The 25,629-nt window shown below is 46.3% G+C and overlaps 1 protein-coding gene and 1 non-coding gene across 2 annotated transcripts in view; one reads left to right on the forward strand and one right to left on the reverse strand.

Annotated features, from left to right (window-relative positions):
* IL20RB (interleukin 20 receptor subunit beta) overlaps positions 1 to 8,901 on the forward strand; it is a 29,837-nt gene extending 20,936 nt beyond the window's left edge. The window contains exons 6-7 of the mRNA XM_065876977.1: positions 3,157 to 3,299; positions 8,794 to 8,901. Coding sequence (XP_065733049.1) covers positions 3,157 to 3,299; positions 8,794 to 8,901 — 251 coding nt within the window. The remainder of the gene's footprint in view (positions 1 to 3,156; positions 3,300 to 8,793) is intronic.
* Positions 8,902 to 24,848: 15,947 nt separating this feature from the next.
* LOC136123014 (U6 spliceosomal RNA) lies at positions 24,849 to 24,955 on the reverse strand. Its single transcript, XR_010655896.1, has one exon. It is a non-coding gene; the product is annotated as a U6 spliceosomal RNA (small nuclear RNA).
* Positions 24,956 to 25,629: the final 674 nt, after the last annotated feature.

Genomic DNA, 25,629 nt, shown 5'->3' on the forward strand with positions numbered 1-25,629 from the left:
CTGGGAGGGGCCTTATAGAAAGTTTGTAGAATCCTCTTGTTTGACTTAATTTTTTCCCTTGAATTTTTTATGGTTTAAAAGCCTGCAGTGAAAAGAAATAAAACAAAACCCCATATCCCATGATTTTGCCACACAAACACCATGAGTGACATTTGTGTATAACTTTTTAGTTTTTTAAAAATTATCATTTTGAGGGCTTCCCTGGTGGCACAGTGGCTGAGAGTCTGCCTGCCGATGCAGGGGACACGGGTTCGTGCCCCGGTCCGGGAAGATCCCACATGCCACGGAGCGGCTGTGCCCGCGAGCCATGGCCGCTGAGCCTGCGCGTCCAGAGCCTGTGCTCCGCAACGGGAGAGGCCACAACAGTGAGAGGCCCGCGTACCACAAAAAAAAAAAAAAAAAAAGATAAGGTACGTGTGGAACCGCCTTCCTCATCCATGTAATTCCCACCCCTCCCCCAGAGGTATTAGCTCTTTGTATATCCTTCTAAAGACTTCTCAATACATTTACAAGTAAATGGGAATATATTTTTATATATTTCCCCTCCTTTTAGCACAAATGTTAGCACACTCCATGCACTGTTCTGGATCTTGTCTTTATCACTTTACATATCTTGTAGATTTTTCCATATCTGAAAAGAACTTTTTCATCCTTCTTTGTAGCTACATAGTATTCCACCGTATATATATATAACTAATTCAACTAGCTCCCTATTGATGGGTATTTAGTTTTTTTCTCCCAATATTTTGCTATTACAGCCAATGCTTTCATTAATTACCTTGGGCATAGATCATTTGCTGGTATACTTGAAGGATAAATCCCTGGAAGTAGAGTTGCTGGGTCAAAGGGCTGTTAGCCTTTGTGTAGACACATGTTGTTGTTGAATTATACATACACTTTGAGTCTGCTTTTTCACAAATATCACATCCATAACATTTTCCGTGTAGATTTTCTGATTACCATTTTATACTACTTTTTTTGGGTCTTTATTTATCTTTTAATTGAAGTATAGTTGCTTTTCACAACTATAGTTCTGTTAGTTTCAGGTGTTCAACAAAGTGATTCAGTTATATGTATATATATATGTATATAAATCTATTCTTTTTCAGATTCTTTTCCATTATAGGTTATTACAAGATACTGAATATAGTTCCCTGTGCTATACAGTAGGTCCTTGTTGGTTATCTGTTTTCTTTTTTTTGTGGTACGCGGGCCTCTCACTGCTGTGGCCTCTCCTGTTGCGGAGCACAGGCTCTGGACATGCAGGCTCAGTGGCCATGGCTTACTGGCCCAGCCGCTCCGCAGCATGTGGGATCTTCCCGGACTGGGGCACGAACCCGTGTCCCTTGCATCGGCAGGTGGACTCTCAACCTCTGCGCCACCAGGGAAGCTCTCTGTTTTATATATAGTTGTGTGTATATGTTAATCCCAAACTCCTAATTTATCCCTCCCCCAGACCCTCATTTTATACTACTTTTTAAAACCATGTAAGTCAAGCTTGTTAAAAAAAATTCGAACAACACAGAAGTATATAAAGTAAGAGGTACACGTTCTCCATTCTCCCCACACCACTCAGGAGGTTTCCTTTGGCAAGTCTGGCATTTAATCCTCCAGTCATCATGTGATACCAGTACTCAGAGGCACAACTGGGACTGGACTGTGCTTACTGCTTTGTACCTCGCTCACCTTCACTGGGCATTGCTATTGTGAGCACCTGTTAATGTCAGTACATATAGATCTACCTCACTGTTTAAGAACATGCATAACAAGCCAGTATATGGGTGTGCCAATGTATATGTAACCATCCCCCATAAACAGGTATGTTCTGTGCTTTCCAGTCTTTTGCCACTACAACCCGTGATGCAGCGAACAAGTCTGTATATATCCTAATTCTCATTTTAATAGCTGAACTCCTGACCTGCCGTGATGATATCCCATGATGTATTAAATCATCCTCCATGGGGGGTATTTAGATCATTGCCATCTGCTTTTGAAGATGATGTTCATTCACTGATTCATTCATTCATTCAGTGAATAATTATTGAGCACTGACTATGTGCCACCTGCTGGCCCCGTCACTGGGATACAGCAGGGAAGTCCCTGCCCTCACCGAGCTTACCTTCTAGTTGGGGAGACAGGCTACAAGGCAGTAAACAAATGAGATGGTGTCCCTTGGTGGTACGTGCTATGAGAAAGCACACCAGAGCGTGCTGGGATGGCAGAAGGTGCAGGGGTGCTGCTTTGGGCAGAAAGTGGGGCTGGTTATGCGAGGCTGTTGCTCTAATAAAGATGTTGCTGTGAACTGCTTTCTGCATACGTTTCCTTCCTTGGAATTATTCTTTGGAATCCACTCACAGGAGTGGATGAAAGAGTATGAACATCTGTGCATCTCTTGATGTGTACTGCCAACATATTTTCCAAAATCATTGATACAAACTCTGGGGACCCCAGCCATCTGGAAGAGCCCACCAGCTTCTCTGCAGCTGCATTGGCTGTGGCACCCTTCACATCCTGGGTGAGCAGTCCAGCCCAGAGGGGCTAAACGAATAGGACAGAGAGATGGGAAAGTAACCTGTCCCCCCCTTACGCATCTCCAGACGTTCAGACTTGGCACTTTCTGATACATCACTTAGTAGAATTTGGAGCCAGCCCTACCTGTGTGACCTGGGGTAAGTCACTTAACCCTCGCAGGGGCTTGATATATGAGTTATTATGTGACTGTGCTCTGAATTCAGCATTTTCCTCCATCACACGAATCAATGCCAAGAGTAAATTGTGAAATACACTTTGTTTTCAGTTACTGCCCAGCTCCCTTCTGGGCTGTTCTCTTTTGGTGCTTCCCCCTCATCCTGCCCGGGGCCTGGCCCTCTGCCTTCTTCCTGGCAGTGGCTCAGAGGTACGTGCAAATACAGCTAGGAGATGATGCTCCTCCCTTTCCCTTCCCAAGAAAAAGATCGTAATCTTCCTTGGCTTTCTGGAAACCAATCTGGATTCTAGAAAAATGGCTTTAATGGTGGTCATTTCGGTCACTAGGGCACACATCAGATGTCAGGGTGTTGGCATCTGCTCTCTTGGCCCGTGTGCAGAGCCAGATCCAGGAAAGTGAGGGAGGCCCAGGATTGTCTCCTAAGCCGGTTCCTGTCTTTCCGTTTCCAGGAGAGACCCTGCCGCTGGCACTGGCTCTGCTCTCGTTTGTGGGCTTCATGCTGATCCTCGTGGTTGTGCCGCTCTCCATCTGGAAAATGGGCCGGCTGCTCCAGCACTCCTGTTGCCCCGTGGTGATGCTCCCCGACACCTTGGTAACTGTTCTTTTTCCTTTCAGCATGATGCTGACCCGATGTAGTCTGGGCCTTAGTGGGGCAGGGACACACATATCGTGGGTTTACAAGCATTTGCACAAAGCGGGGAGAAGAGTACTTATAGGAATTCCCTCCAAGTCAGAGGGGCTGGGAGACGTCCCATCACCAGGGGGTGGTGGCCTTCCCCAGGCTCCCATCAGGCCTCTGCTCCTTGCCCCCAGGTCCTGGCACGGCCAAGGCAGCAGGTGTGTAGCCCAGCCCAGGAGGCTCTGCATTCCAGACGTCATGCATAGTCTTACCCTGAGGACCGGCCTACCGAGCCTTCTTACCTCCCTCCCATCATTGTAACAGCAGCTGCATCCAGAAATATGTTCCAACACAACATAGTCAGTTCATACGCCAAGAGCCTCATGGGTCCTCAGGGTGAAGTGCACGTGTGTGAAATTAGGGCGCGTGGAGCCTGCTTTGCCTTTGGCTGGGGGCAGGGGGACTAGCTGGACCCGTGACTACCGAAGGTGAGGGATCCCAACTCCTCACAAGCCAGGGTTCTTATCTTACTCCTGAGGTCACTGGGCCATAGATCTGAGTGTCTCCAGTGGGGACAGGCCCTGTGTGCTGTGCCAGGGTCGGGGAAAAGCAAAAGCAGGTCTCCAGAGATCCCCACACGTTGCATCTGTCTGCTTCCTGTGCACCCTAGCCCCCCACCTCCGCCCCAGACCTCAACCCACCAAGCAGTGCAACAGAACACAACAAAATAATAACAAACAAAAGCAAACCCATCCCTGTCCCCTCAGGGATATCTCACCCTTCTGTCCTGGGAGGATGGGGTTAGGGGTCAGCTTCTCAGAAGCAGCTAGAGCCAGAACTGCCTGCAAGCTATACATTCCTGTAGTTCCTTGTCAGCCAGGAGTTACCCTGGAAGGGTCCCTCTTGTGACATCACAGGACCCTGAGAGCACAGGCCATGCTCCCCCTTCACAGGAGGACTAACCCTCCCTGCAAGCCCAGTCCTCAGGACACCCTGCACGCCCCACCATATGATCCTAGTGTCAGCTCTCTTTCTTTCCAGGAGTTTAGGGAGTCATGACTCCAGGGGACACTGGTCCAGAATTAAGCACCAGGCACCGTTCTAAGGCTTTATGGATATTTGCTCATTTCATTTGCCCTTTTTCATAATGTTTACCAACCAGTGTTCTTTACATCGGTTCCCCCTCCAGCCCCTCTGGATGACTAAAGGGTTTACTGCTAAACATAAAGGCAGTGGGATGTATCAAACATAGGGGACAGGGCTGGCCTGCATCCCCTTCAGCAAGAACTTGAGGGGCTCAGAGTTCCCTGAAGCACAAAAGGATGTGTATTCTGCTGTTGTTGGGTGGTGTTTTATAAATATCAATTGGACCAAAATGTTTAATACTCTTCAGATCATCTTTGTCCTCACTGATTTTGTTGGAATAGTTCTATTAGTTATTGAGAGAGAGACAACAAAATCTCTAACTATGAGTGTAGATGTGTCTGTTTCTCCTTTCATGTCAATTTTTCCTTCATGTGTTTTGAACCTGTTTTAGGTGCATACATATTTATGATTGATAGGTCTTCCTGAATAATTGAGTCTTTTATCATCATGAAATGTCCCTCTTTATCTCTGGCAGTATTCTTATCCTGATATCAATATACCCTTTTTTGTCTACTGTTTGTAGGGTGTATCTTCTTCCATATTTTTATCTTAAACTTATGCGTGTTCTCAAATTTAAATGGTGTCTCTTGAAGCAGCACAGAGGTTTTTTGCTTTGTTTTGTTTTGTTTTTTAAGTGAATCTGTTCCAACAATCTCTGCCATTTAATTGCAATGTTTAATCCATTAACACTTAATTCTAGTCCTCTCACTTCCTAACTTTTCTGTTTGCACCCATATCTGTTTTCTGGTTCTTCTGTTCATGGCACCAAGAGAGACCTGCCCTCAGCTCCTCAGGGAACTGTAAAAAATGGGAAACTCACCCAGAGACATTCCCTTCTTCCAAGTGTCAACTTTTGGTTGCTCTCCTGTGACTTAAGGAAGTTGGTTTCATATTTTGATCCGTTTTTGAAGTTGCTCTCTGCAGGAAGATCGGTCTGATTGGTGCTCCTCTGCCGTTAGTAAAAGCAGAGCCCTGCAGTAAAGGAAGAACCCCTGAATGAACCGAAAACGATGATGATGGGAGGGGAGCATTCCTGGCTCAGCAGGTCACTAGCTCTTCTTTTGCACACACGTAAAAAGCTCAGCCTCCTCGGCTGGACTCCACTGAGTAGTTACCCTTTACGGCTTCCTTCTCAACTCTATTTCCATGCTTACCCTCTATTCACGAGCTCTTGCATTCCTAATACCCTCCTTCAATTTCCCTCTTCTGGTCCTACATTCAATGACCTAGCAGAGTTCCCTCCAAGGACCCAGTGTATTGTTAGGGAGCCACGGAGTAAAGGGCCAGGGAAAGAACAATGTAAAGGGTCCATTCCCTGTAGAATTTCAGGTGCACAAGGAAAGCCCTCCAATGGCAAGAGCTCCTAGGAATCCTAATGTATTATGAGCCATACCCTAAAAATAGCTTTTGGAGAAAACCACGCAACTGAGATGAGACCAGAGACAAGGACATTCTTTTTTTTTTTTTTTTTTTTTTTATTCATTTATTTAGGCTGCACTAGGTCTTAGTTGTGGCATGCAGGATCTTTGTTGCAGCATGTGGGCTTCTTAGTTGCGGCATGGGACTCTTAGCTGCGGCATGCATGCAGGATCTAGTTCCCTGATCAGGGATCAAACCTGGGCCCCCTGCATTGGGAGTACAGAGTCTTACCCACTGGACCACCAGGGAAGTCCCGAGATAAGGAGATTCTATGAGAGAATGACCACTTTTGTCTGTGGAAGGTAAATGCCATGACCCTTGACCACCTTTTGCTTCTCTGTTTCCCTTACCATCCTTCCTACTTTGTTCTAGTGTCTGTTCCTACATGCATTCTTTTCCATAAGGCTTTTAATTTGTATTCTGTTTCTCTCCAGATTTTAACATGGACAGTTTCTCTGAGTGTATGCATTTCCCACAGTGTTTTGTGAGAAATAGATAGCTAGTATCCATCAAATCCCAAATAAGTTCTGGAGCTGCACATCACCACCACCATCTCCCCCCTCTCAGCCTTTACTTTAGCACAGCCTAGCTGCACTTCAACATTTGCACTGGTCATAGATAATCCTCCAAACTATTAAAAAGCAACTTCCAGCCAACCTTGCAAAGACCATGCATCTTTCCAATTAAACCATGGAAAATTACCAAGTGGAAATCCTCAACAAGTCTTCAAAAAGTCCTATTGAGTTTGTAAATGTTTAATTTGTCTGTTTGGATTAAACATTTCATGTCTTCATCTATAATTTTACAGTTGGTGATGGTTGCACTCTGAAATGTACCATTAAGAATGTCTTTCCATTCAAGTTTTTATCACCAAGTAACAGTCTATGGCAAAAATATATATGCAAGGAAAATTATACTAAGACTGCTTGGTGTGTGTTCCCTATTTTAAAATATAATGTATTTTCCTTGTCCTTTACCCATAATTGCTTCATGGGGATGGAGGCTTTGGTGCTAAAGGTTCTTTGTTTCCTTTCTGTGACTCACTTTATTCTTTCTCTTCTTGCTGTCACATTCCACTGTAATGTGGGTAGCAAACATCAAGATGGCCTCAAGTTAGTCGTCTCTAAATTGAGATGTGCTCCAATGGGCCATCCCAAGTCTGACTTTGTGTGCTTCATAGAAAGTGGAGTTTGTGAGCCCAGATGCCTCTGGGGCCTAGATAGATTTAAAAAAAAAAAAAAAAAAAAAAAAGAGTGTACAGTGCAATAAATGTGATTTAATAGGGAGAGATAGATAGGAGGACCATGGCAAACATGGCCCAGCTAAAGAAACCAGCTTCTTCTCAGTTCATGCAGTTTGCTGCCAAGAGGGGATGTGAGCCAGTGCTTCCTAAATTTGAAATGAGAATCCAGCAATCCAGACTTTATAATAAATCTCCTGATTTTCAAATGTTAAGAACAAATTCAAATTTAAAAAAAGTATATCAGCTGAACCTTGCTTGGAAGTTTGTTCTAAACTATGGGACAACAGTTTTGTACCTTCTGAAATTCTGAAATTACGCTGTTTCACTTTAATGTTCTAGAACGACGCCATCCAGTATGGTAGCTGCCCCCATATGTGATGATTAAGCACTTGAAATGTGACTAGTCCAAACTGAGATGTGCTGTAACTATGAAATACATGACAGATTTTGAAGACGGTACAAGAAGAGTATAAAATAGTTTATTAATATTTTTATGCAGATTAGATGTTGAAATAATATTTATTTTTAAAATAAAATATATTTTTAAAATTAACTTTACCTATTTCTCTCTTTATAAAATGTGCTACTGGAGAATTTTTAATGGCTTATGTAGCTCACATTACATTTCCATTGCAAGGCACTCCTCTAGAGTTTAAAAAGCAATCAGGTATAAGCACCGCAGATGTAGGTAGCCAGTGTCCTGGGAATCTGACCAGACCAGCATCAGGGAATTGGTGGTGGGCTCCACACTGACATCCCATTCAGTGAGCCTTGCTTTCCCATTATTTGCCTGTGGACACCAGGAGTGAGCCCTGTAGCCACCTCTTTACAAACAAGATCAAGGGCAACCGACTAGATGAAGCTAATGTCTCTGGGGATGGGGGTGGAGGAAACCATTGTGCCCACCTGTCTGTGCCCACATGCCACTCTTTAAAGTGATGACAGGGAGGGACTTCCCTGGTGGTCCAGTGGTTAAGACTCTGCGCTTCCACTGCAGAGGACACGGGTTTGATCCCTGGTCGGGGAACTAAGATACTATATGCCCTATGGTGTAGCCAAAAAAAAAGAAAAAAGAAAAGTGATGATGGGAAGGGCTGTGGGAGAAGCTGTGCACGACCCAAGTGAGTTTGTTGGAGGCGAGTGGTCTAGGGGTGACACTGGGGAAAGTCGCCCTGAAAGGTTGATACCTGCATTTTTACAACCAGTTATGATGATGTATTGGGGTTGCTGGGAGAAGATAGCAGGAATGTGAAGTATGAGTAGGAAGGGACTCCTGTTTATGGAGCACCATCCCTGGACCAGACACCCTGCTAGTGCTGTACGTGGAGCACCTCAGACCAGGTCACTCTTTTCAGAGCTCTCTGGCGGAAGAAGGTTAGATTTTTTGGACCAGAACTACATTCTGGGCTTCTGTGGGGCAGGGTCCCCTAGGGAGGAGTGCCGAGGAGGCAGGACCCCAAGACATCTGCTGGTTGGTGACCTGGTAGACGATCTCAGTGAAGGTGGGAAGCCCTTGTTCTAGGGGTTAGAATTGTCTTTGGGCTTTTCTGCTGCTGGAAAGTTAATGAATCAGATAGTTGAGGTTTTTGGTGATATTCTCCACGATTACTATTACTATGACTATTCACCTCATGAATATGAATGAAAATTGTTTTTCAGAAAATAACCAGTTCACCCCAGAAGCTAATCAGCTGCAGAAGGGAAGAGGTAGAAGCCTGTGTGGCGGCCGGGCTGTCTTCTGAGGAGCTCCTCAGGGCCTGGATCTAGCAGATGAAGTCTAGAAACCTAGTCTGCAGGACACGGGACGGTGAGGGGAAGGGCCGTGCTTCGGCTTTCCTCCAAGGACAAAGGACAAGAGAAGAAGAGCCTGCTGTGTCTGTGTTAGAAGCAACTGTCAGAGGTAGAGTGGTGTGGCCGACGGAGCACTGAGAGGGGGTCAGGGGATGCGACCTCCAGCACTGGATCTCTCTGCTGTCCTCTAGGGGGATGACCCTGTGGAAGGTGCTTCGTCTCTCAGTTTTCTCAACTATACAATGAGGGGATTAAGTACCCAACCATTAAACCATATGTATATATATCCATATCATCTCTCCACAACTTGCAGAGCTGTAGGGAAATTGGCAACACTGTGCATTGGGATTGGTTCTGCTTTTCTGAAGAGCAGTAGATACACGTGTAACAGGAATAATCCCAGGCTCTATACACCTGCTGGCTTGGAGATCCTGCTTTGCTAGAGGAACCTTGAAGGGGAAAGGAAGGGTGGGTGCAATGGGGTTGATTTCACTTCAAGCCAAATGCCTGCTCAGAGGTGACTGAATGGCTCAGCCAGCTCTCCAAACCATGACCCGGAGGGAGGCCACAGCCCCCTGAAAATGGGCCGCGCGCAGATGCCGCAGACACGTGAAATGCTGTACAGGGTAGATAGTGTGTGCACACTGAGGACAGCAGCTAAAATGCATGTGCATGATGAGATGAGACCGCAGAAGGATGTTGATCATAAGTGCGATGTTTGCTGTGTTCCTTTTTCCTGCACTGTTGTTATAGCACTGAATGAAAAATAAAAAGGTGTCACCTTGGGTAATCATTGTGGTTTCTTCCAAAAAAGTTGTCTTTAGGGTTCCAGTTATATCATCAACCTTGAGTGCAGGTCACCTGAAGACCACCTTTGGTCAGGAGATGTGGGAGTAGCCCCAGGTAGGGGATGGGGCAGGGAACCAGCGAGGGGCAGCGTCTGGCTGCATGGGAAACGTGACTGAAGCAGCTGGCCAAAGCCTCATCCGGCCAGGATGTTCCTGCGTCTTCCTGGAGGCCTTGTGATACAGGAAATCCCTTGGGGACCTCTTTTCCTTAAGACAGCTCCTCGGGTGTCCTTAACTCTCCTAGCATGTTCATCTGGGGCACGCGACTGAAGCCTCTTCCTGACCCTCTCCCCCACCAGGTGAGGAGGAGTCAGGGTCAGAGAAGGGATGGAGGGGGAAGTTTCTTGAAGGCTGAAACGATTGCTGGGCAAGGCCTGTACCTCCCTTTTAGACCCCAGCCCTCCCAGTTCTGGAGCCTCTGAACTGGTTTGTCTCCACCCCCATTTCCTGGGCCCCTTCCAGCCAGCCCAGAGGTGGAGACAGTCTAACTGCTTCAGCCAGGTGTTTCCCCTACAGGATAGAGGCCCACAACCCTCTCTCCATCTGGTGGGGTTTCGAGGAGCCAGAGGATGGGCTCTCTTTAAGATGAGATCACTGAAGATCATTTCATCTGTACCATTTTGCATGCCTCTGTGTTGTCTGACTCTTGTACGAAGAGTATGTGTTCATTTTACCTTTGGCCTAACCTGGAAACATATTTTTAGTTTGCAGAAATAAAGACGATACTAGTTCACCAGTCGCCAACCCCCTCCTCCCTCTCGCCTGTCACCTGTCTAGGCCCAGAACCCAGAAATGACCCCTGACTTCCCTCTGCTTGCGTCCCTCTCACAGATAGTCTCACTGCCTATCCACCTTGCAGGCATTTACAGGTATACAGGAATTTCTCTCAGTTATTCTAGTGTCGTCCCATGTCCCCAGAATCACTTATCGAAGCCCAGCCATGCACTGGACATTGAGCTAGTTCCTGAAAGTAGGGGGGCTGCCTCCCCTGTAGCTGGCCATTCCCTCTGGCCCGGAGTACTTGTGTTCTAACTCCCCAGCCTCCCCTCCTCCTCTCCAATCACCCGGCCCTCTAAGCTGGGACACTTTAATGAATGAAAATGGGTGTGATTAATAACTACAACAGGATGGCAGGGAGACTGACCATCTCTCACAGTCCTTCATGCTGCTCAACTGAGTTGACACCTGTGACCCCAGAATCAAGCCCAACTTTCTTAGTCCTGCCTTCAGATGCTGCCAGAGTCCAAGGAATAAAACCCCTGCTCCATGACGCTTACATTCGAATGTGGGGGGGGGGGAAAGGAGAAATAATAATAAAATAATACTAGCAATGATCATTATTAAGTGAATTATCTAGTATATTGGGAGTTTGTAAGTCCTATGGGAAAATGACAAGGTGGAGCAGAAAATGGAGGGGTGGGGTAAGGGCAGGTTGCATCCTCCTCTGAATGAAAATGAATGGAAACAGCAGAACCACAACTGTCAAATAAGTCACACAGTGTGGGAGATTAAGCAGGACTCTAGAACAAAATGGTTTGGCAACAAAGCCTCAGGAGTGTGCGGTCTAAAACAAAAACTATATTTAGTATTTATACTGTTTGTATTGACAGTGTATTTTTTAAAGCTATTCCCTTAAGTTGTCAGAGCAAGTAAATAATTGTGTTTATTTTTATTTATTTATTTTTTTGCAGTACGCGGGCCTCTCACTGCTGTGGCCTCTCCCGTTGCGGAACACAGGCTCCGGATGTGCAGGCTCAGCGGCCATGGCACACCGGCCCAGCCGCTCCGCGGCACGTGGGATCCTCCCGGACCGGGGCACAAACCCGCGTCCCCTGCATCGGCAGGCGGACTCTCAACCGCTGCGCCACCGGAGAAGACCAATAATTGTGTTTATTTTGACGGGAACCTAGATTTCAAGATTAGTGGAAGGGAAGACCAGTGGTAGACTCCAACATTTGAGGGGGAGCAGTGTACTGCAGGAACTGAACTGAATATAGCAATATGAAGTCATGTCTTTATAAAACATTAAATGAAAAATATATTTCCTTTATGGCTTTTTGCCACTGAAATGGCCCAGTTGCAATGTACCCCAGATTTTGGTTTCTAATGCTATTTTTCTCCCCAAAGGAGCCATGGTATCTTGGAACAATGTCTGATTCCAATGTCTGATTCCAGGGTGCAAGGCAATCCCAGGACACCTACACTTTGTTAGGCCAGAAGAAAAGCTTTCAATAGTTGGGTCATTCAAAATTATGCAAGAATCAATCTAAAAGGGGTAAATTTGCCCAAGCCAAAGTTGGGACAATGTGAGCATCAAAAAGAGAGTTCTGGCTTACATCAATGGACACAATAAATTTGAAAAGTCATGGGTCCATAACTGTACACACAAAAAGCAAATGCTCAGAGAAGATGAATAGAATGTATTTCTACTGATTCTTGTTATTGAATCCTGTGGGGCTTATTGACTTGCTGTATCAAAGAATCATACTAGTAAATGTAGACTAGTAAATGTAGGTACAGCAGTCAGAAGGTGGTCACCACCAGCATTACCTGGTCCAGGCCATGACCCTCCCCACCATGAACGCCTGCGAAGCCTCCCCTTCCAATCTTTTTGCACTTGCACATCTTTCCTGCCAAGGCTTCCGCGGCAAAGTTCTTTTAAGTTCCTTTTACAGACTGTAGACTCTGTCTCGCCTTTGTGCTACATTTCCCCAACTCTTAGATTTTTTTTTTTTCGACTTATTTTTCTGTGTGCCCATTTTATGCTTTGGCTAACTTCCTGTGGGTGCTTAGAATTCTCAGTTTCCTTGTTATCTGGCCTGACTCGGTCCCTTCAGGGAACTTCCGCCAGCTTCTGAGCCCACCTGGAGGGGGAAACCTCATTACGTCCACAGCTGTCTGGCGCCACCTAGTGTTGAGTACGGGAAATTCCTTCTTTTGTTCCCACTCGCCTCGAAGCGCCCTGGGCTTCCGGGATAGATAAAAGGAAAACTCAGGCAAGTTTCCTAGAATGAGAACTCAACAGCAAACTTCCACGGGCTTGGTCCCTAGCAAACCTCCACTGTTGTCAGTAGATTTAGAGTTTAGCAAAGGCCACCATATCCTCGCTCGTGTTCAGTCTGTCCCCAGCCCATGATTAAGGGCTCCACTCTGTGTCCACGTGGGTCTCCCTCCTCCCCTGTCTGTCGGTCTTTCCTCTGTGCTGCCCTTCCCTACGTCTTAAAAAAGGAGTTTTTGGTATTTTTCCCCATGTGTTCTATTTCTAGCCTATCCCTGGGTTTGACTGACTTTCTTGTTCCCACGACGGGAGAGTCATGTTAAACCATTTTGGCGCCCAGACTGTGACGTTTGGAAGTGGCACACAAGAGTTGACCCCAAATTACAGTTTTCTCTTTCTGGCTCAAGGGATTCTCAGGTCCTCAAGCATCTAACAAAAAAAGCCTGGAAAACCCACACAGGTGGGAGCAGGAGGTTCACAAAGGGAAGACACAGCCCTTTCTGCCTCCTTCACTGGAGCGGGCTGCCAGCACAGGAGAGGTTGTAAAACCCCATTAAGGACCTTGGAGGAAAATTTGACGAGGCTTCTCAGGTACCTGCAAAAAGCCCCCAGTGCAAAAGCACAAACTCTCCTGTGGGAGGAGGTACATGTCCCTGGTCCCTCTACTGCACCCCACTGGGGAAATTTTAAAAAAACGACTTTAAAAAACCTGGCTGTTGGAAAAATAAGTGCCTGTGTAAACCTCAGTAACTTCTACGTTTGCTCCTGTGCTTTAAAATGACTCATCTATGAGGTGGCCACACATCTCCAAATTTCCTGGAGATGCCAGGAAGTCTTCTATCAAACTGCCTTGGTGTCAGCCTACAGATGTTATTTTGGGTTAGGAGATCACACCTCAGAACTAGGGCCCTCTGATGCCATCCCGCCTACATTAACCTCTCTGAAGGGCTTCCTCCCTCCCTCCCTCCCTCCCCCTTCCTTCCTTCCTTTTATCTTTCTTTTCTTTTCTAACAAAGTTTTAAACTCTGAAGGAGAAATTTAATTTGGCATTGGCAAAGACAAGCTTCAGGCTGAAGAACTGATAAGAAGCTTGGGTCTGAGCCAAGGGGGTGGACTACCTCCACCCCCTTCCCAACCTCCAATCAGCCACCTCTGAGTTTCCTCCCTTCCTAAACTTCATCTACCCCTTTATTGCCACCCCAGACACAAATCAGTCAGTCTTTGTGCTCCAGTGCCTACCGTGAACTGAAACTTGGTATCACTGAACCTCTGGAATTGTGCCTCTCCAGGATATTCAACCAGCCTGCCCTGTGTCAGCTCTCATGACCACTCTTCTGGGTAGGATAGGACAGGAGAAGAAAGGATTTCTTCTTTAGCTACTAATAAGCAAACTCCTCCCATCACCAAGGGAGAGTGTTGCCACTTTGGAAATGGGTCTGTCCACTCTGTGAAGACTGAGATGACCAGGTCTAGACATGCTTCTTGCTTGTCTAGCTCAGTAGTGTCTGAGACATGCCTGGAAGACATTGATCAAGATGGTGGAGTGAGCACACATCAAGCCCCCTCTGTAACCTCCTCCAGCCACAGAGGAGTGATTGATGAAATGTGCATACACACACACACACACACACACACACACACACACACATACACACACGAGCCAATGAATGAATCAAAAAATAAATTGATCTTTATGGACCAATAACGAAGAATAAACCTACAGAGTAGGCTGGTGAAATGTAGCCCAAGGGTAGAAGGAAATGGGTATACATAGATTGAGCTTCAAAGCTCATGTGGGAATGGAGATGAGTGTACCCTGTGCTTGGCAGGAGACTGGACCCGTGCTTGCTGCATGAAGCTGGGGTTGGGGCTGGTTGTCTTGCCTATCCAGCAAATGGGGGCTGAAAACACTCCAGAAACGTGCTGCTTGCCCACGGTGCAGGAAGGAAAAGGGGCATCTTTGCTAAAGATGGGAACTGGGCTGGTCCTGCACCAGGGGTGCAGCGCCAGGAATTTTGTTGCCTGAGAGCCAGCACCTGAAAGTCCATAATTTAAGAGTCCACCTTGGGTGTGCAAACCAGGAAGAATGGGCTAAGTCAGCTGCAAAAGTTCTTACCATGCAAGGACTTGTTCATGGAAAACACTCCCAGGCAGAATGAGCTTTGGAACAAAAATGACAAAGGACGTTACGAAATTCATCTTGAGGCTCATTTTACAGACTCAACAGACAGAAGAATTCATAACAGAAGAGATGGAAATAATAGATAATTTGAAAATCTAAAAACTCATGGAATGTCTCCCACTCTTCCTTAAAATGTAGTGGTGGCAGCTTTTTTTCCCTGCCAATTGAGAGTATTTTGGATACTTCTGGGTAATAGGAAGCTCTAGAGCCACTTTCACTACGAGTTTGCATTCATAATTAAAATTACCTATTCCCAGATAGTAATAAAAACTTTGAACTCTCATGAGATATAAAGTTTCTTTTGTCTTTAGCAGGTGGCTTCCTGACTTCAGGGAAGGGTGTGGTCAGCTTCTATCTCTCTTTTTTTACATCCTCCTCCTTCACCTGCAGCCATTGTGGACCCCTCTGAGACTGGAGTTCAAGGGAAGAGGGAAAAGGGGGATCAGGAAAGGTCTTACTTGATTGGAACAATGGAAAGCTGGGTTTGGTCTTCCTGGGACCCACTGAGGTTTAAAGCTGCTTCTTTCTCCTATGAATACTTTTGTGAGTTTTTCGTAAGCTTTCCTGCTGAAACTCTCAGACTGTAACTCCCATGTAGGTAATGAATTTTGTTTTTCCAGCTTGTGATGGTTAACTTTATGTGTCAACTGGGCTGGGCCATGGGGTGCCCAGATATTTGGATGAACACGATTCTGGGTGTGTCTGTGAGGGTGTTTCCGGAGAAGAGTAACATTTGAAATGGTGGATTGGGTAAAGCAGAGTGCCCTGCTCGTGGTGGCTGGGTCTCATCAAGTCACTGGAAGGCCTGAGTAGAATAACAAGGCTGAGTAAGAGAGAATTCTCTCTCTCTGCCCAACTGTTTTCAAGCTGGGACATCAGACTTCTGTCTTCAGACTCAAGCTTGGACTGGAATTTACACCATTGGCTTTCTTTGTTCTCAGGCCTTCAGACTCAGACAGCAACTGTACCATTGGCTCCCCTGGGTCTCTAGTTTGCCAACTGCAGATCTTGGGACTTGTCAGCCCCCAAATCACATGAGCCAATTCCTTATAATAAATCTCTCTCTCTCTCTCTCCCCCACTGGGAGGGTCCAGAAGACATACCTTTCTTTTTATCTTATTTTATTCTAAAAATTGAATTATAGTTGATTTATAATATATTAGTTTTAGGTGTACAACATGGTAATTCAATATTTTTATAGGTTATACTCCATTTAAAGTTGTTATAAAATATTAGCTATATTCCCTGTGCTGTACATTGCATCCTTGTATGTTATTTATTTTATACCTACTAGTTTGTGCCCCTTAACCTCCTTCCTCTGTCCTGTCTTGCCCCTCCTCCCACCCCTCTCCCCACTGGGAACCACTAGTTTGTTCTCTGTATCTGTGAGTCTGCTTCTGTTTTGTTATATTCATTTGTTTGTTTTAGTTTTTAGATTTCACATACAAGTGAAAACATGCAGTATTTGTCTTCCTCTGCAGAAGACCTTTCACCATCACTGTGAGAAATAAGTTTGTGAGGGGAGCCCTGACATCCTTGGAGAGCTCTGATCACCTTTCTCTGCAGGTCAGATCTCACAGTGGCAGCTGCAGTCATCGAGGCCTAAATGCAATGGGAGTAATTAGATCCAGGGTGGCAGGAGCCAAGTGGTGGCAATCAACCGCCAAAAGCAAGGTGGACATGGTTAGTGTAATAGACAGCAAAGTCAAGGCAGCCATTGGGAAACTCTGACTCATACAGGCTTAGGGCGTTGGCTACTTCATCATGGTGTTCCTAGAAGTGAAATTGATAGGAAGCCTATTACATTCCTACTTGATCTGTAGGAACAGAAAAGTTCTAGGTCAAGGGAACAAAAGTCTAACCTGAATCATATAAAATAGATAACCAACAAGGACCTACTGTGTAGCACAGGAAGCTCTACTCAATATTCTGTAGTAACCTATATGGGAAAATAATCTGAAAAAGAATGAATATATGTATGTGTATAACTGAATCACTATGCTATACACCTGAAACTAACACAACATTGTAAATCAGCTATACGCCAATAAAATTTTTTAAAAAAACAGAGGACTGTGGCCTCTCAATCAATTCCCAGACCTGAGCCAGTTTATAGACCCAGAGGCCCTTGAATGAAAGGGGTGCTAATGCCCTTTAAGAAGGACCCTGGAACATTACCAAACATTTGTACTGTTATTCTTCCTCCCAGGTTTCCCCAAAGGGACTTATAGCCTTTTATCAGGGTAACTGCATTGGGGAAAAGGAAATAATCAGGCCTTTTGGGGACTACTGGACACTGATTCTGAACTGACAGTGATTTTGGGAGACCCAACATGTCACTGTGGTCCACCAGTCAGAGCAGTGACTTACAGAAGTCAGGTGATCAACGGGGTTTAATTCAGGTCCATGTCAGAGTGAGCCCAGTGGGTCCCTGAACACACCCTGTGGCTATTTCCCTGGTTCTGGAATGCATAATTGGAATAGATATACTCATTAGCTGGCAGAATTCCCGCACTGCTTCTCTGACCTGTGGAGTGAGGTGGGAAAGGCCAGGTGGAAGCCACTAAAGCTGCCTCTACCTAGGAAACTAGTAACTCAAAGGCGATACTACATTCCTGGGGGGATTGCAGAGATTAGTGCCACCATCAAGGACTTGAAAGATGCAGGGGTGGTGATTCCTACCCCACCCCCATTCACCTCACCTATTTGACCTCTGCAGAAGAAGGATGGATCCTGGAGAATGACACTGCATCATGGAATATTATAAGCTTAGCCAGGTGGTGGGTTTTTAAAAATTTATTTATTTATTTATTTATTTATTTTTGCGGTACGCGGGCCTCTCACTGTTGTGGCCTCTCCCGTTATGGAGCACCGGCTCCGGATGCGCAGGCTCAGCGGCCGTGGCTCACGGGCCCAGCCACTCCATGGCATGTGGGATCCTCCCGGACTGGGGCACGAACCCGTGTCCCCTGCAACGGCAGGCGGACTCTCAACCACTGCACCACCAGGGAAGCCCTAAGACGCTAGTTTTGAGTGGGGCCCAGAACAAGAGAAGGCTCTGCATCGGTCCAGGCTGCGGTGCAAGCTGCTCTGCCATTCGGGCCACAGGATCCAGCAGATCCAATGGGGCTTAGACTCTCATGGCAAGTAAGGATGCTGCTTGCAGCCTTTGGCAGCCCTTGTCAGTGAATCACAAGTCAGGCCCTTAGGGTTTCCCTGGAGAACACAGACTAGTCCACAGCTGCAGCTTTCCTCTGGTTCCCTCAGACACTACCACCTGTTCTGTATTCATAGGCCTTTTGGCCTCCTCCAACTGAGCCAGGCACCCAGGCTCCTTTTTCCCTAACAGCAGGGAACACACATCAGGCTCTCTGCATGGAACCCTAAGGTTGGGCTTAAGAGATAAACTGTCCCTCATTCCATCCTTAGCCTGGGGTCGGTGAAACTCAGAGCACTCCAACACTCTCTCCAAAGACATCCTCTTCACAAATCCTTTGAAATGTCCAAAAACTCAATCCTTTTTATGTCCTCTCTATGGGTGTTAGGTACAATATTTGGATATTCCCTTAAAGTTTAATATCATGTTACATATTGAAGAGGTAAGGAGGGAATAGCATCTTTGCAAGGAGACCAGGAGATGATTAAATGTGAACAGGCAGTTATGAAAAATATTGCTCTTGGAAATAAAAAGACTCCAATAAGTAGGATAAATAAGAGGCTAGAATAGCTGATGAGAGATGAGTCAATCAAAGGAGAGAAAGAAATTACATATAATACAGAACCAAAAGATGGAGAAATGAAAACTATGAAGTTGAGAGTCATGGAAGATAGACTGAGAAATTCTAATCCGAGAGATGTTCTGAGTGAGAAAACTGGTGAGATCACAGGAGAGGGAATGGCTGAAAAATTTCCGTAATTGAAAAAAATTCCAGTTCAGAATAGTGCACTGATTATGGTGAGGGCAAAGTAATTAAAAAACCCAAACAATCCCTCCCGAGCACCACCACCGGCATGCCTCACTGGGAAGAGAGCAAGGAGAGCCGGCATCAGTGCGATCACATTTCCATCACAGGAAACATCTGGGTCAAAAGTGTGTCCTGCCTTCTTTTGCCCAGGGAGGGAGAACAGGGGGCGTGCGACTGTCGTCTCCACAACTTTCTACTACTCCCTTCTCTCTCCATAGACTAACAGGCTTTTTTTTCCATTAAAAAAAAAAAAAAAAAGACTTTTCTGTTACTTCTGGTCCACATGTAGTTTATGAGGAGCTCAAGGCACTCGTCGTTTAGGGCTCAGACATAGAGTACCACACACACAGTAGGAGCTTATTCCAGGGGTTTTCCTCAGTGTTGACACTCGGCTCTGTGATTGGGGCCTGGCTGGTTCAGTGATGGGGACAGGACGGGCAAGGGAGGAAACAGCAGCGCCTGTCTCCTGTGACATATTCTAATTGCTGTCCTATTGTAGAGCTGTCACAGGCGCTGCTTTCAAAGGATGGAAAGAAGAGGAAGGGAACAAACTTAAGATCTGGCTAGCCTCTTGATTTTTAATCTTTAGGCCAACTAAATTTATCTCCAAAAGGAATACCTGCTTACTGTAAAAAGTTCGAGCAACATAGAAGGACGTAAATCAAAAAGCCCCTCCTTTCCTTCCTTTCTCCTTCATCCTAGGTGTGAGCTCTATTTGCTGTGCCTCCTTCCACATCCTTCTCTCTCAGAGATGGGATAATATGTGAAGTGTCAGCAGATCTGGTTCTCCCATCCCACACTCCCTCTTCTCTGGAGCTCTCCTCCACTCCCGATTTGGGAAGGTAGGTGGGAGATACTCATCTCTTCAAGGAAGCTGTCACAGTGGAATCAGAGATGAAATATGCCAGTTCTTGGATTTTAGGCTAAAATGTTCAACCCAACTACGAAGTAGAAAAGGTTGAGCAGAAAAGGTTATGTTTTGGCAGTTTTTCCCCCTCTTCCCAAACTCAGGCTAGATCAAGCTGTGGCTGAGGGAGAGGGAAGATGAGGAAGTAAGAAAGAACAGTCAGGATGTCAAAAGGGCATCTCCTGTGCCCTCCCCTGGGGGTTAGACATAACATATGAGCGTGTTATAGAACGCTCAGGATAGAGTTTGGGGACTCAGGAGCTGAGGGGTCAGTGATAAACCTCCATTTGGAGCTTTGGGGAGCAGACACTCACCCTCTGAAGATGTGATATGAAGTAAGCCCCTAAATCTATAGGCCAAGGTAAGGAAAGAAAACTTCTGCATTGACTAAGTTTAAATATAAAATGCCTTCATCATGAAGAACCTAGGGGTAAGACGGAAATAAAGACACAGACCTAGTAGAGAATGGACTTGAGGATATGGGAAGGGGGAAGGGTAAGCTGTGACAAAGTGAGAGAGTGGCATGGACATATATACACTACCAAACATAAAATAGATAGCTAGTGGGAAGCAGCCGCATAGCACAGGGAGGTCAGCTCGGTGCTTTGTGACCACCTAGAGTGGTGGGATAGGGAGGGTGGGAGGGAGACACAAGAGGGAGGAGATATGGGAACATATGTATATGTACAACTGATTCACTTTGTTATAAAGCAGAAACTAATACACCATTATAAAGCAATTATACTCCAATAAAGATGTTAAAAAAATAAAATAAAATGCCTGACTTTATCCAGGATCCACCATGGTTACTTTTTCTGCATCAGGAGGAAAGGAGACTCCAAATAAAGGTAAAATCGCATTATGTAACAATAACAAAAGTCATGACACGTACACCAGGTGATCTATCTATATATCACTATATATGACTTTTATTAGATAGCTATATTTTAATATATATTATATATAGATATAACATATTTATATATAATGTATTATATACAATAATGTATAATATTATATATAATAGTTGGTCTTTTTAGGTTATTTCCACTTAAAAAAAATTCCCAACACTGCTGCAGTGACTATCTTTGCACATTTGTGTGACTGTATGTAGGTCGGATTCGTAGATCAGAGGGATGTGCAATGTAAAGCTGGATTCCACTTAGGCTTTTGACTCTATTCCTCCCTTTCTTTCTCAATGAATTTTATCCTGAAATGAGATGAAAGAGTAATGGTTTCAATTTCTCCCTCTCATGCCAAGTTAAGATATTTAAACATGAAGTGTGGGTTTGTCTATCACCAAAGAGGCGCTGAAAAGTGAATTTGTTTCCCACTCTGTCTTCTTCTCGGATATTTGTAAGTATTTGGATCAGTGGCTTTGTTTCTTGCTTTTCTGAGAGTGGCTTCCAGAGGAACCCGCCGGAGCCAGCTGCAGTTCCGAGAGGTGCCACTAGGTGTCAATGTAGGTCTTGATTGGCACCAATTCTTGGCTGCAGTTAATTTGGTTAGGTCCCCGTGGAGCCTCAGCGTCCTCTCCTGCAAAATAACAAATGTCCGTCGTGCAGGGCACTTTCTTCAGGAAGGACTCCAGGGAGCTCAGGAGTTTGCATACGAAGCCGAGGGAGCGAGGGGCTTCTGATAATGATATTCAATGTCTAACGGAGTCGCTTACAGGCAGAGCCAGGTCTCTCCCCGCTTTGATGTATGAGATTATTATGGAGAGGTAATGTAGGCCAAGTGATGCTGTTCGGTGGGCTGTGCATGTGGACCCCTTTGTGAATTGTGAGGCCTGGCGCAGCCGAGATGGTCGCTTCACAGGGTGGGAGGAGAGGGGTGCAATGGGGACTGCCGTGGAGGGCCAGGCACTACTCTCCCAGTTCGTTCTCAGCTGCAACAGACTGGGCCTCTTCCCCGGGGTGCGAGGGAGGCCAGATGTGGTGAGCATCTCTCCCCGGGCCATTGGTGGAAGGCAGAGAGCATTGCCTTGGGGAGATGGCCAGAGAGGCTACCAAGTGGTTGCTACTCTGGACTCTAGAATGTTGACCCAATCAATATTAAATTTATGCAGGGGAGCTCTTCAATCCAGGCCTTTATGAAGGTGACAGGAGTAAAAGGAGGAGTGAGCTGGCACTCTGGAATGAGGTCTCAGTAGAGGTCCTTCACCAGCTGACCTCCAGTGAGAATGGCAGCAGGGCTGGTAGACCCCTAGACAGGGTTGCCAGTAAAAGAGTCTCTATTCTCTTCCTCCAGCTTGTGCAAGCCTCTTCCACGGCCCACTTGTTTAGACTGGAGTGTTGTGTGTGTTTTGTTCTGTTTTAAGATTTTTATGTTTGAGCCACATCACCAGCTCGAAACAAAAATTCTATCCTCTTGCTTTACTGTTTCTACCTACCCTGGGGAGTCCCCACAGGCTCTAACTAGGGGTGATGAGAACCACCTCTTAAGGCCTCCATATCTCACCTCCATGCTGTTCCAGAACCCCCGATGGTTTAACCCCTGGATCTGAACTGTGGTCACTGCCACAGGGCATCCCTGCCAAAGTCTGGTCCTAGATGGATGGATGTTTGTCTTCTGCAGAGTGAACTCTCACCTTGGCCTCCAAGTTATTTACTCAGGTTTTGCTCACCTGCTCAGCTGTTACCCTCAGGGCCCAGCACAGGCCCCAGCCAGGTGCCCTGCCAGCTCTAGTTTCGCCTCACAAGCCCTGAACCCAGGCCTCAGGCCTCTGGTTAGGGCCTGGGTCCCCGTTCCAGATTTCCCATAGACCTGTCCACCCCGACAGCTTTCTTAGCCGCAAGTCTGGATCTTAGACGCTTTATTCCCAGAAGATCCCAGATCCTACTACAGACTGTCCACCTTTCTCCTGAGCCCTGCAGATGGTGGGATGTCAGGCAGGGGCGTGGCTTCACAGCACTACATAATCCTATTACACTCCTCCAGGGCATCAGCAATAGGGAGTTATATACCTACATCCCCATGGGGCCTTAGCATCCTCTCCCCGAATATAGGTAAGGCCTTAATGTGCATAACTAAGAAGGCACCCCCAACGGCCCCTCGGTGACTTGCTATCCTTACCCAATGGACTAAGAGGCAGAGGGTGTAATTTGTTAAGTTCTGGACTCACTTTGGACTGAGTTACTTTTACTGTTGACAGAAAGCTCTTCATCTTTGTACCAACAGATGTGAAAAGTAAATCTGTAAATACTGACTCTTTATTCGCTGATTTCTATGGACAGGCACATATGCAATTACTGTCTATTATCGAATGAGTAAGTGCTGGGCTCTGGCTTCAGGCCTGTGAGGAGTGACTGGTTGCCAGCCTGCCAGGATGGGGATGTGGGGGCGCTGTGAGTGCTGGGCGGCTCTCACACTTTCTTGCTCTCTCCTCCCCAAACCTGGGCATTCAGCCTGCTTCTGGGGCCTGGATGTTGTGTTTTCTGCCCTGCTCAGCATTCTTCGCTGCTACAATCTACAGTGGGAGGGGCGTTTTAAACCACATTGGACAGAAGCGCCTTCCTCTTGGATTTGGGACAAAGCACAGGCACCGTGGCACTTTCTGTGTGACCGTTAAACATGCCTCCAGGCTCCCGCAGCTGAGGGTAAGACAGGGGAGTACTGGGGTTCCTGATTTAACCATGTTATGCTCTGAGTCACGTAGAAGACAACCATAAATATGGTTCAGTGGTTGGCAGGCAGGCAGTCGGGACACGGGATGAGCAAAGAGGTGAGGGGGATTAGAGCTTGCTGGGAATACATGAGTGACGGGCTGGAGAGAATTCTGGTGGTCTGGATCAACTCTGGAAAACATCTAAGACTCTGGCCTAGCATTCAGTCCTGTCCAGGACTCATAAACGAATTTCTGTTTGAAGGGTCTGAATCCCAGAAGTGGGATGGTGGTCATTAGGGAAAAGCATAGTGAAGCAGGGAGGGAGATGCACAGAAACGGTGGAAGGGACCCAAGAGGATCTGGATGGAGCATTGAGAGGGTCCCTTCCACATGTCCCCCATCAGCCCTTGTGCACGTTGTTTGCGATTGGATCTGTCAGCGCGCCCTCTTGGGGCAGGTGATGCGCAAAGCTCTTGGTCAGCCTTGTCAGAAGATTCTCGTTCCTTGTGGGAGCTGGACTCTCCAGTCTCCATCCATGTGCTCAGATCCACATTTTTGGGATCCCTTCCTCTCAGTACCAACTCTAGTCTGGGATCTGGGCTTTTCTTGGGGATGGGGTTCAGCCAGAGCTCAGGTGGGATCGTCAGCCAGCACCTCAGCTGCCCCCTGACGAGCAGGAAGCCCAGAAACATGTGGAGAGGCCAGACTAGAGTGAGGGTGAAATCTGTCCATTAGGCATCGTGCACATGGTTGATGCGGAGGACGTCATTGGTCATTTAGTCCCCCCAGGGCGTCTCACACAAGGGAACACGAGACCTAGAGACATGGATGCAATCAACTCACAGCCTATGGGCTCCTGGGCCTGGCCTGGCTGTGCTGGTGGTTTCATCACTGGTCATCATTCAAGTTTCTGCCTTCCTGGGTCCAGGAAACGAGGAAATATATTACTGTCCGATCACTACCCAAACACCCCCAAACAGCGTCACACTGTTTGAATGCCCCACGCAGGGGAGGGTCTTCCAAGGAGGGACAGGAGTTCTGCCAACAGTGCAGCTGGGACTCACCGTGCTGCAAAGCTGGCTTCTGTTGGAACACACATCTGATTGAGCTACCTCAGTTTCCCCAGATTGATCAATTCCTGGATATGAAAGCAGAAATGGCCCAGATTCACACTAGGCCCCCACTTTTCCTCCGTTCCCTCAGCTAAAAGAATTCATTACCAAATCCTCTTCTTTCATTTTTGGGAAAAAATACCCCATACATTTAAAAGATGGGGCAGAGTCGTGGCAGACAGCATGCTTCTCAGGCGTGATGTCCTACACGTACTACTCGATCACACTGAACTATGGAAAAGTCCACTCTGAAAAACCCACACATTTGACTAATGCGTGTTTGATGCTCCAGTTTTTTTTTTTTAAAGATATGGAATGCTTCATGAATTTGCATGTCATTCTTGCACAGGGGCCATGCTAATCTTCTCTGTGTCGCTCCAGTTTTGGTGTATGTGCTGCCGAAGCGAGCACGATGGTCCAGTTGATTCACTGGGAATGATATGTGGTATGGGTGGAATCTGTAGCAAATATTTTTTTTTTCTTTTTTAAAAAATAACAAATGATATCCTGTGGTCTCTCTTCCTTTTTTATTTTTTGTCAACCCCAAGTACAATGCACACTGATAAAAACGGTGTACGTTGCATGTATCTGCGATAATAGCCGAAGCCAAGGCAGTCTGAGGCATATTAACAGACTTGTCTGTGGAGCAGAACATTATGTAAGATGCGTTTTCCTCTAGAGCCTAGCTGCGCAGAATTCACCTGCACGGCAGATAAGTGGCCCCTGGGCCCAGGTGCAGCCCCGCGCCGGGCCAGCGGCTGGGGGAATTTTCTCACCAATATAATCGACACAAGGGTAGGATTTCCATTTAGCGCAGCAGAAACTAACATGAAAATTGTCACTTGATGTTTTGCAGTCTGGCTGTACTAATGTCACCTATGGAACCCAAGATAATTTCAGTGACATCTTTCTTTTCCCTGGGAGGAGAAATGTGCTTTCTGCCAGTGTCCATCTGACAAACCTGGATAAACATTTTCATGGCAGGTGGAGACAGTGTATAAAACTGTCCCCCGAGCCCGACCCCAGCAAAAAAGATATAGACCACTTGGTGGAAGCTGGTGAGGTAACCTTGATTCCTTCCTTCT

This window comes from Phocoena phocoena, chromosome 4 (assembly GCF_963924675.1).
Source record: "Phocoena phocoena chromosome 4, mPhoPho1.1, whole genome shotgun sequence".
Taxonomy (NCBI): domain Eukaryota; kingdom Metazoa; phylum Chordata; class Mammalia; order Artiodactyla; family Phocoenidae; genus Phocoena; species Phocoena phocoena.